The sequence below is a fragment of the Carcharhinus amblyrhynchos genome, chromosome 12, assembly GCF_965287045.1.
Source record: "Carcharhinus amblyrhynchos chromosome 12, sCarAmb.v2.hapA, whole genome shotgun sequence".
NCBI classification, from domain to species: domain Eukaryota; kingdom Metazoa; phylum Chordata; class Chondrichthyes; order Carcharhiniformes; family Carcharhinidae; genus Carcharhinus; species Carcharhinus amblyrhynchos.
This window is the reverse complement of record NC_137335.1, coordinates 13,144,103-13,160,651: the sequence shown is the minus strand read 5'-3', so window position 1 is coordinate 13,160,651 and position 16,549 is coordinate 13,144,103. Positions and strand designations below refer to the sequence as shown.

Genomic DNA, 16,549 nt, shown 5'->3' with positions numbered 1-16,549 from the left:
CTCTGAGAGAAGATATCCCTACTAATGATATGGAAAAAGGAAAGGAAGCCTCTACCATTTTCATTAGAAAAACACGCAGTGAAAAACATGTTTAATTTTGTATTGCTGGTAGACATGGCAGATGGCAGGAAACCTACTGGGTTTTGTGATGTTGAAATAAAAGGCACAGTGCAAAAAGGAAATTTCACCTAACATACATGTGTGACTAAACTTAAGGACACTGAAGACCACATGCCTTGCTATGTAAATGTGGTCTATTAATTCTGGTTGCTTTCTCTGATCAATTTAGTGTTTGTTGCTGAGGAATTTATTTGCCAATGCAATACATATTTGGCTATGTCATCAGTAGGAATGATCAGGAAGCCTTAACAAAGAAGGAACGTGCATTTACACAGTCCAAATGACATCACACCCAACAAATTACATTTCAAGAGGCAAGTAGGCAAACATAGCAGTTAATTTGCACACGCCAAGGTCCCATCAACTAGAAAATAAGATGAATATCCAGTTCATCTTTAATGGTATTGGTTTGGGTGGAATCTGTGGTTCAGATGGCATTGATTCAGGAGGGGGTTGGCCAGAGTACATCATGGATGTGCTTGGAAACAAATCATTCGAGGATTCTTTGCAAAACGAATGCCAAGAGCAATGATAAACTGACACCAACAGGACATCTGGTGAAACCTGGACTGTGTTGGATGCTGCAGAGTCCCAGACATGTGGCAGCAGGTCCAAACAGATTCAAATTATTCAACGATTCACTGCATCTGCAACAACCTTAATGGCAATGAAGTTTATTTGTTTGGTGATAAAAGTGAGCTACCAAGTGATTCAAAAACTAAGAAGATCTGTTGATGAATTGGTCCAGAAGTACAAGGTTTGCTTTCCTGGCAAGAAAAGATCCCAGTATTTTTACTCAGAATTTGCAAAATGAAAGACAGAGGCAGTGATATTATTATTGCTGATAGTTATCATGGATCATCAAAGCCTCCTGAGCGCCTGTGTATGCTTGTTGGATAACAATAAGGTGATGCTTGGTTTTGCAGTCTCCGTGGGTGAACAGTTTGACAATACTGTCCGACTCAAGGCATCTATGATTCCCGCTTGGGTAAGGTATCTGAGAGCAATTTGTGCCAATGGTGGAAGTCTGTCTTCAAATGAAAATGAGAGAAATTGGTGAGGAAAAAGAACTTAGGTTTGTTTTGCATTTACTTTTTTTGTGTGGGTCAGCTGTGTAGCACATGAAATTTATTTTTTTCTCTTGAACTGTTAAGTGTTGGAATGTTTTAAAGCAGTGATTGCAAGGATGTCGCTATGGTTACAGGTAGCATTTGCTGATGGTGAGAACACAGCTGTTTGATTTATTTTGTGGGCAGGAAATTTGTATTCTACATTTTTGTAATGGATCACAGCACATCCACTTTTAAATTCACACCAACGTTACATGCAATATTATCAATTTTAAATTATTTTTTCAAGTATTAAAGACTAAGTAAATCTTTCATGTTTGGTATATTTTAATAACTCTTGCGCTGTTTTTAATAGTTCCCTCTCTCATTTTCTTTGACTCTTTCCCATACATGTAAACTGTATGAGATCCCAGAAGTGGCAGATGTTAGCTACCATCTTGAATTAGATAAGCAGTAGTTAGATTTATTATCTCTTTTATCTCCAATTTAAGTTTATTTTTGCTACACAACGCACAACATACCTGTGTGTTGTTAGAAGAGTAATATTTTCAATTTAACAATATTGTTGAACTGAAAAATTACCAAGATCATAGAAATCAATCATTCACTAAAGCAGTGATTCAAGACCTTCAAAGTTGTCTATTTTTTTCAAATATTTTTTAGTCCCATTTCAAAAATGATTCCTAACCACTACCATAGAAGTGATTACTTACGTTACTGTGTGCTAGCACATCTTCCCTGGTACTGACTGTGAGATGGAAGTTATGCAGTTTTATAGACAATCGAGGTACTGTCAATGTAATGTGACTGAGAACGGATTACAGCAAGTGAGTTTAATACTTACAGAAAGTATGCACTGTATGCAAGTTTTCTCAGTATTACAGATAAGTAGGTAGTTATATTGGGACACGATATGTGTTTGTATAACCACACATGGATTAGCAGAAGACATGATTGTATATACATGGATGTAATTTATTGACTTTCAATTGTGATTCTTTTGTCAGATTACTAGTTGCTCCATCTTGCATTATTGGGGACCTCATGTAAGTGTTTTCCACAGTGCCTATACTGTATTTTACTATCTCTGGTGTTTCAAATACAGGAAGTAATTAGTTTTCTTCTAAGCCATCAAATTAATATGGCAGGACTGAATCCACATTGAACATACAACAGAAACATTACACTTCAATAGTTTGTTTCTTCTGAAAGCCAACACAACTTAAAATATGATGATCCGATCCCCTTTTTTATTTTTCCTGGACAGTTCAATCCAGTAACTTGCTGTTCTGGTAAACTGTGAGAAGGGAGGAAGTTTTTTTTTATAACTTTCTGATCTCTAGTTTATACTTGTACTACTTTACTGCATACAGTATCAAGACTGCAATTCAAATCGAAGGATGCAATTTTGCAGAAAATCTATAAATGCTAACTCAGTTATGAGGACTTTTTAGACTGCAATGCAACATTGCTTGTTAATTGAAATGTAGTTTATCGGTTTTCAGATAGAGGCTGTTTGCAAAATTATTGCAAAAGATATCTCCTAGCAACCACTTTAAAAAGGGCATTTGAAGATTGTTCTACAAGCTCACCATTTACCTGTTCATTTGTATCCCTCATAACCTGAAATGCTTAATGAATTTAAGAGAGGATGTGCATACTTGGTGCACACTCATATACTTAATGAGATATTTTCTTAAGGTGAGGACCTTGAGAAATGGTACCAGAACAGATAAATGCTGTTTCAGATATCACAGTTGTTTCCTCATTGTATCTTGTGACTACCTTTGGACTTCCACAAAGGTTGCCATCATGGCAAACACTGTTTCCCCCATTATCCGCTGTAGAGAACACAAGGATTTTTAAGAACTGGAACAGCAATATGGTGGCCCCTTTCTGATTTATCACCCACTCGCCATTTCTCTTCCGAATTGCATTTAGTTGTCTATTCAACCCATTTGCACTTTAGTGACCTTCCCTGTTAATATAGCCTGCAAGAACAAAAGTTTTTTCTATGCATCTTTATTAATTATTATCTTGGCATTTGAAACTTCTATCATTGGGAATAATTTGTATTGATTAATTTTCTCTGCCTCTTCATTATTTTGAAAACTTCAATTTCTTCAGCTTAAAATCAGCGCAGTAAGGGATGATAATATGTTCTCTTGTCTCACCTGAAATTAAAGTATACATGTCTTCCTTTTTTGTCATCATGCATGAGACTTGTTTCAGAGATCTTTGGATCCTTGGAGGGACAATTTGGTGTTCAGATGATTCCTATTGCATAGAAGTAAAGCCAAAGACTTGTCCTAGCATTCACAACTTACACTCACCCATTTTCCTGCCATTTCCTTTCTCCTGACACATCTTGTCTCTTATATGCAATCTTGCTCTTTAGCGAGCATGTTCTTTTTCTAAACAACAAGCTATTTTCTTTAATACAGCATTATTTTCCCTGTCCAGCTATGCAGTATTCACTTCTCATTGATTAATAGATGCCCATTTTGGGCCATCGCTTAATCCACGTAATCGCTTTTGCATGCCTTAATGACTGCATCCTTGATGGAGACCCCAATGTCCTGATGAGACTTTGGTTCAACAGAAGTCAGTTGTCTTGTGGCTCCTTCTGATTGGAATTTTTTAATCTTTCCTCTGTGATTTACAAACTTGTATATAATCTGATTTCACAAATACTAATGCCTTGATTGTTACTTCTGTATTTTCCCTAAATTATCTAAAGGTTAAGATTATACTGCTTCTGCATTATAAAACTGAACAATTTAAAAGTATAAATAACTTTAGGGATTAGAGGCTGATTAAATAAAGATTTGTTTAACTTTATGGTTATTAATGTTAATTAAATCTCTACCAGCCTTGTCTATTGAATTGTAATAAAATGGATTGCATAGCCATTTCCTGCCATTCACAAAGGTTATGCCAATTCCAGATAGGACATGTAGTTGAGATACAAGGTCTATAATTGTATTGTTTGCTAATCAAAGGTGACTTTCTACTTTTCAAGAAATTGGTGCAATATACTTTTGAGCTGTTCTGGCAAATGGAGAAATATCATAGGTTAGAAATACCCTTGCCCCAAATTGTGGGTGCATGTAGTTGCAAGATTTGTGGCATGCCTGCTCCTGTTCAGATCAAAATGGGCAAGACGTAGAACCTCACCCAAATGATTATTGCACTAGCTGATGCATCTCTAATGCTAATCTCTATCTCTCGGCACTGCTGGCAAGCATTGCACTCAGCGGGAGGCCCTGGCAGCATTTTTTTCTGACCACATGGTTCAGGCAGCCTGGTCTTCTTAAAGGCAAGCTGACTTTTAAAGAGAATTCATTATAGTGTGGAAGCAAGTCACCCTCGTCTCCAAGCAACTGCCTAAGAAGAAGAAAAATGACTGAGGAAATCTACTTGCTGGTTCTTGGGAAATTGGGGTTATGTTTACTGGTATCATACCCAGATGGGTTCTTTATCAATAACCCAGGTATAAAAATACCGTTTCATGGATTATAAGGAAGCTGAGATCATTTGTAGCTTTCAGATAAAAGTGATTAAAAGAATTGCCTGCGTTAAACATGGTTTTAAATAACTTTACTGCTGTGTGTCACTTGTATTGATTATTAGTTGATGAGGATAATTATTATGAAGAAATTATGTTTCTCAGCCAATTTAATTTTCTTGTCATGTCTACTAAAGTGAAGAATGCTCCGTTTTTACTCTTCTTCCTGCCCCTTCTCTCTCTCTCTCTCTCTCTCTCACACTCCTGCTCTTAAGCTTCTTGCCATATTGCTTGCAGCAAAAGCTGTCCTTCCATGATGGCAAGATTGTGCAACTTGGAGTAGACCATTAAATCTTGCTATCCGCTCTGGCAAATACCGTGGGACCCCTCCAGAGTGGAACAGGCAGCAGGCAGAAGCATTATTTCATCAGGTCAAATGTTTGCATTATCACATGCTGTTTGCTTTCATTGTAGGCGTGTAGTACGCATGTCATCACTGGATAGCACATGTCACTCAGTAGCCACCTTATCGAATGTAGCTGGCACAGAGGGACAAAAGCATCAAGCCTGTTGGCATAATTTGCTAACTAGGCTGGAATTTTACCGGCTCGCCCGCCACGGGAATCGGAATAGGTGAGGGACGGAGCATGGGAAGATCTGTTGATCTTAGGCAAGATTTTACAGTTTCAGGATGAACGAGGCCACAAAATCCTGCCCCTAGGGTCGCACACCAGCTGGATGTTGAGAGGGTTCCAGTAATGGGCAGAGTTGACATGTGGCACCAACAAAGCAAAAATTGTGCTGTCAATGGCACCCTCCACAATGCGGGAGCTTACAATCCTAGTGACGCCACCTGCTAGTGGTATGGCACTATGAGATTTGGCAAGTACATCCAGCTTCAGCTGGGGTGGAACCAGACTATAAAAACTCATCACCACAATCACCCTCACATCATTGGCAGTGCAATCTTTGCCCTGCTGTGAGGACACAATTATGGCTGCAACAGTTGGCAGATTTTAGTGAGCACATCCTTACTTAAATATGACCATCTTATGCAAGTATGACTTCCTCCTCCTAAGAGCCCCCTTTCCCCCTTCCCTCTCCTCCCTCTTCCATCTGCTTCCTCTGCTCTGCATTATCTATGCTCATTCTGCAAGTCATACAGGATTCCAAAGGAGTTGCTGATGGAATTATCGTTGCTAAATCTCCGACTATCAACATCCTGGGGGTTACCAAAGACCAGAAACTGAACTGGATTAGCCACATAAGTATTGTGGCTACAAGAACAGTCAGAGGCTGGGAGTTCTACAGAGTAACTCACCTCCTGACTCCCCAGAATTTGTCCACAAGGAACAAGTCAAGAGTGTGATGGAATATTCTCCATTTTCCTGGATGAGTCCAGCTGCAAAATAGCTCAAGAAACTCAACACCATCCAGGATGAAGCAGCCTGCTTGACTTCCCATCTGCCATCTTAAATACTCACTCCCTCCACCAACGATGCACAGTGGCAGTAGTGTGCACTACTTACAAGATTCACCAAGGCTCTTTCGAAAGCATCTTCTAAACCCATGGCCTCTACCGCCTAGAATGACAAGGACAGCAGATGCTTGAGAACATTACCACCTGCAAGTTCCCCTCCAAGCCCTACACTACCTTGACTTGAAATATGTCACCATTCCTTCACTGAAACTGTGTCTGTCTAAATCCTGGAACCCCTGGCAGCACTGTGGGTGTGCCTACACCGTATCGATGGTTTTAGAAGGCATTTCACCATCATCTTCTCAAGGGCATTTAGGGATAGGCAATAAATGCTGGCCTGGCCAGCGACACCCAACATCCTGTGAAAGAATCACAAGTAAAGGGCTTAATGCAGTTGTACTCCAGCATAATTGAAGTATCCTTAAATAAGCTTCATCTGTGTTTGAGAAAAGCATTGATATATTTGGGAACAGTAAGTAGTCTTACAACACCAGATTAAAGTCCAACAGGTTTATTTGGTTGCCCGAGTTTTCGGCTACCAAATAAACCTGTTGGACTTTAATCTGGTGTTGTGAGACTTCTTACTGTTCTCAAATATATCAATGCTTTTCTCAAACACATCAGTTGAGTGATGAAGGGGCAGCGCTCCGAAAGCTCGTGCTACCAAATAAACCTGTTGGACTTTAACCTGGTGTTGCAAGACTACTTACTGTGCTCACCCTGGTCCAATGCTGGCAAGTCCACATCATGTTTGAGAACCATTATCGTACAAAGCATTTCCATTATTCCAGATGCAGACTTGATACATGAAAGCCATTTAACTTTTTAACTGTAGAAACTCCTCCTCCAATTCAATTGAACAGAATCCCTAATTAATCCAAACCTAGGTATTTGAGTTTGTATCTCTCTACAGTTATAATGCTCCACCATGGATAACCAGGAAGCTCGGAACATCTGTGGCCTTCAGAAAAATACAATGCCTTTTTAAGGGAATTGTCTGAGTTAAACTTGGCTTTAAAGAACTTTATTGCCTTGTGTCAGTTGTATTGATTATTAGTCGATACAGGTGATTATTATGAAGAAAATGTGTTTCTTGGCAAATCTCTTGTCATGTCTGTATTAAAGCAAAGAGAAAGGACAACGGGTTTCATGACCTGTGCTATCTCATCATTTTAAGCTTTATTCAGTAAGATTCAATGCCAGTTGGGAGCTAATAATATGGAGATTTCAGTTGATTAAAACAGTGAGGTTGAGCTTGATTCAGTATCCAGTCTCCTGTAATAGCTGATTTGAGCTGAACTGATAAAATACAGCTATTGGTGTGATACCCTTGAGTTAGAGAGAGGATTATCTAGGGTCTCACTTTTGGCTGGTATTCATTGACCCCTACTCAAAGTGAAGTGTTTGGATGTCCTAACAGGCTCTCCCGTAGTGAACTTGAGACATGGATAGCCAGTAATTTCCCACTCCTGTCAAAGTTATGGGAGAGCTGCGTGCCAGAATGGACATTGATTTTTCAGCTCCTGCCACTACCAATTTGTAGTGCTAACTGCTTTAGGCTTCATTACCAAACTAATAGGAGCACAGCCCATTTCTGCTTAGTTGCAGTGATTTTAAGAGAGCAATGTGCCGCTTCACTGCAGTGATATTAGCACAACCCTGAGGATGCACAGAACAACTAACCTTTAATTAAATGTCAAATTTTGGTAAGGTCAGAACCACATTTGAATGACCTCGGTATTATCCCTCAGGGATAGATTATGTTGCTCCTCTTTTTCCCAGCTGTGCTAGACCCATTTCTGAATAACATCCTTGCCTTCTGACTGGTACTAAGAGACGTGTTTAACCCCTTTCTGGATTTCCTCGGGACATTGGCAGTTTAAAATTGTGACAAAAGCTATAACAACAGCTTGAATATATAGCACCATTGGTGCAGAGAAACATCCCAAGATACATCACAGGACTGACATCAAACAAAAATTGGCTTTGAGCCAAGCAAGCAGATAATGAACTGAAACAAAACCAGGAAAGGTTGGAAAATCTCAGCAGGTCTGAGAGCATCTGTGGAGGGAGAGAATAGAGCCAACGTTTCGATCTAAATGATCCTTCATCAGAGCAATAGCGCTAACATTTAGAGTCTGGATAATCCTTCTGAACTAAATTTTCAATTTCCAGGTTTGGATGTCAACATCAGGACAATATCCTCGACCTGACAATATCCTGGGGCGGCACGGTGGCACAGTAGTTAGCACTGCTGCCTCACAGCTCCAGGATCCTGGGTTCAATTCCCAGTTTGGATCACTGTCTATGTGAAGTTTACACATTCTCCCTGTGTCTGCTTGGGTTTCCTCTGGGTACTCCAGTTTCCTCCCATAGTCCAAAAATGTGCGGGTTAGGTTGATTGGCCATGCTAAATTGTCCCTTAGTGTCCCAGTTGGAGGGAATAGCGGGGTAAATATGTGGAGTTACGGGAATAGGGCCTGGGTGGGTTTGTTGCTGTTGCAGACTCGATGGGCTGAATGGTCTCCTTCTACACTGTACGGATTCTATGATTTCTGTCCCCAACAATGCCATTTTCAAAGAGATTTCCAACTAATGGCCCAATGGCACATTTGCCATCCAATGAGATGGTGAAGGTGGTGAGAAGCAGGTAAAAAAAGGAGAAAATGGCAATTTTACTGTTTGGCCATTTGCCTTGGAATGGAAAAAAGGGAAAGCAGCGAGCCAGCAACAGGCTCTCACGTGGGCAGCCCAACAGTACATTTTGAGGTGCAGACACCCTATTTCCAGCGAGCAACAAGAAAAGGCTAGCCAGGCAGATGAAGCAGAGATAGCTGAAGGTAGCTCACAAATTCAGATGAGACAGTCAGGGTGACCTGTGTGCAATGCTGCAATCTCTTCAATGACCTCCTGAGGGCTGGCAAGCTGAGTGCAATGCAACACTTAAATGGAAGACATCCAGTACATATCGGCCACGCAGCCTAAGAACTTATAGTACTCCAGAACATGGAAAATATGTGGACATGGAGCGCTGCAGAGCTGTTGGCAAAACTCACACGATAATCAGAAAGGCTGAATGGTTTTAACTCTCTCACTCTCTCCCTGCACGAGAAATGAGCTCACAACTCCAGAGAAAGGGCTTGATCAGGCCTATTTCCATGCTGCATTTCTCTATGACTCTGTCTGGAAAGGGTTAGAGGGAAACGGGCCAAATGCAGGTAAATGAGACTAGTTCAGTTCAGGAAACCAAGGCAGCATGGATATTTGGGCCTAAGGGTCTGTTTCTGTGCAGTATATCTCTACGACTCTAGGTTTGCAGCATCCAATTAAGCTGCTCTAATGCCCAGGAAGGAAGAGGACCATGACATTGCCAAAGTGGAAACCCATCAGAGAGCTGGCAATGGTGAGATGGGAATCCGTCCAAGGCAGCAGGAGATGATCACACTGTATCCAGGTGATGGGGATGGAGCTCCAGATTCCCTGATTTCCTCCATGCCAATACAGTAACCTGTTGGCCTGTTGGCCTTCTTTGGCAGAGGAAGGAGCAACTGAACCAGCACCGTCTCATCTGTCAAGCGTACCATCCAATAGCACACACAATCACCTCAGTGGGCCTGGCACAGTGTTTAGAAGAGGGTGACTTACACTTCACCAAAGAAGTGAGGGAGGCAGCGGCAGCTGGAGGTAGTCCCTCTCAGAGTATGGAGGGCAGATACACCACATCCAGTCTCAGCTGGGCAGAGATTCAGAGCCCCAGGTGTCATTGGAGAATGGAGGAGTCCATGACTGATGGCTCTAGAGGCAAGGCATTCAGTGCCAGTGCCCACACAACTGGTGAGTAATGAGGTGCGCCTCTATGAGTGCAAATAATCCTGCCACCATTTGCCATGACAGACAGGCAAGTTCTCTGATGGCACTGATAGTCTGCAATGTCCAGGAAACTCATTCTTTTTCGATATACTCTGTGGTAAGGTATCACCTTCATGCCTTCCCTGTATCTCTGCATGCCTCAAGAGCAAAGTAAAGTTCAAGTTTATTTATTAGGCTTACATTAACACTGCAATGAAGTTACAGTGAAAATCCCCTAGTCGCCACACTCCGGCACCTGTTTGGGTACACTGAGGGAGAATTTAGCATGGCCAATGCACCTAACCTGCACATCTTTGGACTGTGGAAGGAAACTGGAGCACCCAGAGGAAACCCACACAGATACAGGGAGAAAATGCAAACTCCACAGACAGTGACCCAAGCCAGGAATCAAACTGGGTCCCTGGAGCTGTGGGTCAATATTGCTAACCATTGTGCCACACCTGCTGTCCATACTTGCCTGCTGCTCATCTCAACTCAGAGTAACTCTGCCCAAGGCCCAGGCATGGCATCTTTGCTACCAGATGCACTTTAACAACTGTCTGGATCCCTAGCTATATCTCACTAAATCCTGGAGGTTCACTCCCCAAAAGTGGTCAAGTGCCTACAGCTTGAACCCTCTGTGACCACAGCACATTCTGCCATGGTGTGCCATGACATGAAGAGCTGTCTGGTGACTAGTGAAGTGCTTGGTGACTAGTGGAGTGCCACAGGGATTGGTGCTGAGGCCTCAACTGTTTACCATTTACATAGATGATCTGGAGGAGGGGGCTGAGTGTAGGGTGACGAAATTTGCTGATGACACGAAGACGAGTGGAAAAGCAAATTGCGAGGAAGGTGTGGAAAGTCTGCAGAGAGATCTGGATAGGCTGAGCGAGTGGGCGAAGACCTGGCAGATGGAGTATAATGTTAGCAAGTGTGAGCTTATCCACTTTGGTAGAAATAATAGTAGGAGGGATTATTATTTAAAAGGCGAAAAACTGCAGCATGCTATGGTGCAGAGGGACCTGGGGGTCCTTGTGCATGAATCGCAAAAACCCAGTCTGCAGGTGCAGCAGGTGATCAAGAAGGCGAATGGAATGTTGGCCTTTATAGCGAGGGAGATAGAATATAAAAGTAGGGAGGTTTTGCTGCAACTGTACAGGGTACTAGTGAGGCTGCAGCTGGAGTACTGTGTGCAGTTTTGGTCGCCGCACTTGCAGAAGGATATATTGGCCTTGGAGGGAGTGCAGAGAAGGTTCACTAGGCTGATACCGGAGGTGAGGGGGTTAGCCTATGAAGAGAGACTAAATAGACTGGGTCTGTACTCATTGGAGTTTAGAAGGCTGAGGGGGGATCTTATAGAGATGTATAAGATAATGGAGGGGATAGATAGTGGAGAGGTAGAGAGATTCTTCCCGCTTAGAAAGGATAGCAGGTCTAGAGGGCATAGCCTCAAGATAAGGGGGGCGCAGTTTAGATCAGAGTTGAGGAGGAACTTCTTCACTCAAATGGTGGTGAATCACTGGAATTCTCTGCCCGTTGAAGTGGTGGAGGCTACCTCGCTGATTATATTTAAGTCACGGGTAGATAGGTTTCTGATAGACAAGGGAATTAAGGGTTATGGGGAGAAAGCGGGAAAGTGGAACTGATCCACTTCAGATCAGCCATGATCTTTCTGAATGGCGGGGCAGGCCTGAAGGGCTAGATGGCCTACTCCTGCTCCTATTTCTTATGTTCTTATCTTCTTATGTCTGACCCATAGGCACTAATTTATGAGTAATTTATTTTTAATATCGATTAAACTGTACAATAAATAGATACTCTCATATTGGAGGTACTTGCATTGGCTTCTCATCACATAAAGGCTAACAGTTTGATTAATGTTTCACATCGGAAGTGTGCTGATTTATATCATATTGGGCAGCACAGTGGCATTGCTGTCTCACAGCTCCAGGGACCCAGGTTTGATTCTCGGCTTGGGTCAATGTCTATGTGGAGCTTGTACATTCTTTTCATGTCTGCGTGAGTTTCCTCCGGGTGCTTCGGTTTCCTCACACAGTTCAAAGATGTGCGGGTTAGGTTGATTGGCCATGCTAAATTGTCCCTTAGAGTCTTGGAATGTGTAAATTAGAGGGAATAACAAGGTAAATATGTGGGGTTGTGGGGATAGGGCCTGGGTGGGGTTGTTGTCAGTGCAGACTTGATGGGCCAAGTGGCCTCCTTCTGCACTGTAGGGTTTCTATATGATACAACCATGATCAAAGAATAAGAATGATCACACTTTGTACAAAAAGATCACTTTATTGAAATATTATTGAGAAGTCAGTCCTTTCTCCAGGTATCCAACCTAATTTTATGCTTGGATTCAACCAATGAGAATATTTGAATAATAATTTCATTGTTGAAAATGTAAAAACTAGTCAAGTTCATTTAATTTTATATATGGCCAAATAGCTATTGGAATATTTTGATGGTGTACCTTTATTGTAGAATAATATTTCACAATCACCAAATTATGGTATAATTAGAATAGAAATTGAAACATCTTTAAACAGTTATGTTTCACCAATATTTTTATATGCAAATGCAGTTGTTGACTTCACAACTGCAGGAGGTGAACTTCCAGCCCATGCGCAGTTGAAGTGTCCATGACATTGAGGCCAGTGACATCCTAGGCACCTGCCTATAGTAAAGAAATATGTTCCTTTGCAGAATCTTCTCAGGCCAGGTCAAAAGAACTTGGAAGACTCAGAAGAGGAGAGCGCACCTCTTTAAGAAGGGTAACACAGCAGTTAATACTGCTGCCTCACAGCTCCAGGGACCTGGGTTCAACTTTAGCCTCTGGTGACTGTATGGGTTTCCCCTAGTTGCTCTGATTTCCTCCCAGAGTCCAAAGATGTGCAGGTTGGGTGGATTGGCCATGCTAAATTGCCCCTTACTGTACCAAGATTTGCAGGTTAGGAGGATTAGTCGTGGGAAATGTGTGTAGTTACAGGGATAGGGCAGGGGGGAGGGCCTGGGAACGACACTCAGGCAGAGAGTCAGTGCAGACTTGATGGGTCGAATAGCCTCTTCTGCACTGTTGGGATTCTATGATTCAGTGAAAACATCCTTGCTGACATTGCAGAGGATAAGTGGGCATCCCCTACAGAAGGATGAAAGTTGACAATAGCAGCAGCCTTGGTGGCAGAGGATGTGTTTTGAAGATCAGGTGGAAGGACACAGTAACTGGACTCCAGCCACTTCTTGGTTTTTCCATTGAGGGTGGGAAGTCAGACAAGGAGATGGAAACATTTGGCTGTTTCTTCAGTTTTCAGTCTCTGTAACAGAACCCTTTGGATACACTGCACTGTATTACAGAGTCAGTTCCTGAATTATACTGTACATCATATATACCACCATTGGGAGTTACATTGTTGAAATTATTAAGAAATATTAAAAAGAGTTGAAGATTATAAAAAGTTTTTTTATTAATTATTTCTCATCGTTCTCAGAATTCTAATAATTGATTGCTTGACATTAGTAAGTTAAATCAATTCCCCCTATTTATCGGGGATGTGATAGCCTAGAGATGTTATCATTAGGCTGTTAATACAGAAACTCAGCAAATGCTCTGGGGACCCAGGTTCAAATCCCCCCACAGCAAATAGTGAAATCTTAATTCAATAAAAAAAGTCTGGAATTAAGGATCTACTGATGAAACCATTGCCAATTGCCAGGAAAAACCCATCAGGTTCACTAATATCCTTTAGGGAAGGAAATCTGCCATCCTTACCTGGTCTGGCCTACATGTGACTCCAGAGCCACAGCAATGTGGTTGACTCTCAATTGCCTTAAGGCAACTAGGAATGGGCAATAAATGCTGGTCAGCCAGTGGCGCCCATGTCCTCTGAATGAATAAAAAAACTGTATGTTTCACATGGTTACCTGCTGCTATTTTCCATTTTAAAAATGACATAAAGGAAAAGATCATGGGCTTCATTGGGCTACTCTCATGCAGTCTAACTAAATGTCAGGACTACAAATGATCCTATTCACCAGCAGTTAGGTAACATCTTGAAATAGCTTAAAGGAATAGATTTTTTAAGACCCTGGTTTAATCCAGGGACAGAAGGAATTTGGGGGGAATACATCTCCAACTTTTGAAAGTGATCAAAATGTTTCCAGAAGATACTTTAGCTTCCTTGTTGATTAACCTCGAGTAGTTTTCTGATTTAAAGTTCTGACTATTCTCTACTGAAATAAACAGCATTGTATCTTTCAGCTTGCTAATGTCTTACAATGCTTAAATCCAAAAAAATCCAGAAGCTTATTGTGTTTATTTTAAACTAAGCAATAACTATAAATGTCAGCATAATGCTATGTTCACAGTGAGATTAATGTGTTTTCAAATGCTAAATGATTGTACGTACATTGGATATGTATGTTGGATAGACAAGGATACGGAGAACATAGCCCTGTCTACATCAACGGGGATGAAGTAGAAAGGGTCAAGAGATTCAAGTTTTTAGCTGTCCAGATCACCAACAACCTGTCCTGGTCTCCCTGTGCCGACACTATAGCTAAGAAAGCCCATCAATGCCTCTACTTTCTCAGAAGACTAAGGAAATTTGGCATGTGAACTACGACTCTTAACAACTTTTACAGGTGCACCATAGAAAGCATTCTTTCTGGTTGTATCACAGCTTGGCCTGTTCTGCACAAGACCGCAAAGAACTACAGAAGTTCATGAATGTAGCCCAATCCATCTCGCAAACCAGCCTCCCATCCATTGACTCTGCCTACACTTCTCACTGCCTTGGCAAAGCAGCCAGCATAATTAAGGACCCTGTACACCCCTGACGTTCTCTCTTCCGCCTTCTTCCTTTGGAATACAAAAGTCAGAGGTCACGTACCAACCGACTCAAGAACAGCTTCTTCCCTGATGCTGTCAGACTTTTGAATGGACTTACCTTGCATTATGTTGATCTTTCCCTGCACCCAGCAATGACTGTAATACTATATTGTGCATTCTCTCATTTCCCTCTCTATGAACGGTATGCTATGTCTGTATATGCAAGAAACAATATTTTTCACTATGCTAATACATGTGACAATAATAAATCAAATCAAATCAAAAAAAGATATATTCAAGGTTTTTGTAATGTAGGTCCCCGAGCCTTCAAACTGATAAGACAGAGATTTCCAAAAAAAGTGTTTATACTGTTGCTTAAAATTTTTGCTCTGAATATATTTTATTTAAAAGTATTTATTGATGTTGGCAGATCATGCAGATCAAACAATTGATTGATCAGATTATTCCAGGAAACTTTTGAAGAAGAAATTACGGTGACGGAGTCAGAGTTATCATGATTGGAAACAAAATGCACTGTATAAACATGTGACTGCATTGGGAAATTTTTGAACTTTCAGAATATTTGAAATGATGCTTGAAACTTTATACATCTGATACGCTAACTGTAATTTTAACAAGATGTAAATTTTAAATTTAAACATAAATATGGAGAAAGTATTCCTGTCAGTAATTACACGTCTTCATTCTTTAGCTATCTGGCGGAGCCTTGGTGCCTGTGCATTTACCATGATCGTTTCATGGACTTCAAGAGGGAAGTGCGGCAGACAGTGGAATCTAACAAGGTATTTAATTTTCTTTTATGGTTATTTTAAAGGAAAAAAATATATTTTCATACAACAGAAGAAAAATACTGTGGATGCTAGAAATCCCAAATAAAAGCAGAAATTGCTACAAAAACTCAGCAAGTCTGACAGCTTTTGTGGGGAGAGAAACACTGTTAATGTCTTCAAAGTTTGTTTATGATATTTCAGCTTCTAATGCATATGCCCCCAATCATTTTATTCCATTCTTTGCAAAATATATTAAAAATTGAAAAATGATTGATGCATTTTGCTGCCCAGTTTGCTGTCTGTGAGAATACTTTGATATGACTGGCTGTTTATCCTGCTGGAACATCATTGTTGCTGGCCATCTGGAGATCCCTTTGATGGTGCGAGATTCAAATCAACATCAGGAAAAGTGAAATCTATGCCACAGAGAATGCTAGGTCCTTGTGGGCAACTTCCTTCAGGGTCAGATGGTGAGCACCATTGCTCTGCCAGTGACCACAAAATCTTAGCCATTGTTAAAGTTTCAGATCACCCTCCGCAGAAGCTGTCTGGCCTACTGAGTATTTCCAGCATCCTCTGCTCCGTACATTATATTTTCATGAAATCTATAGAACTATTGAGAAAATATGTTGTCTCAATACAGGTTCACATACAAAATATAAGTGTAAACAGAGGGTAAATTTGTATCCGCAGTGACTGTGTAGGAGGTTTATCTCTCTCTCCTCTTACCTACATAAGTAATTGACAGAATTTTACGGTCTTGCTTGTGCCGCATCCGTAAAATCCCGCCTGAGGTCAATGAACCTTTCCATATTTCCCCCTCGCCCGTTCCGATTCCCATGCCAGGCGGGACAGTAAAATTCCAGCCAATTAATTTGCTTCAGAGTTGTAACTGAA

At 41.2% G+C, this 16,549-nt stretch overlaps 1 protein-coding gene across 1 annotated transcript in view; it reads left to right on the top strand.

The window, feature by feature from the left end:
• Positions 1-16,549, top strand: part of cfap61 (cilia and flagella associated protein 61) — a 174,834-nt gene that overhangs the window by 152,776 nt on the left and 5,509 nt on the right. The window contains exon 25 of the mRNA XM_080199899.1: positions 15,574-15,664. Within this exon, the coding sequence (XP_080056025.1) occupies positions 15,574-15,664 (91 nt within the window). The remainder of the gene's footprint in view (positions 1-15,573; positions 15,665-16,549) is intronic.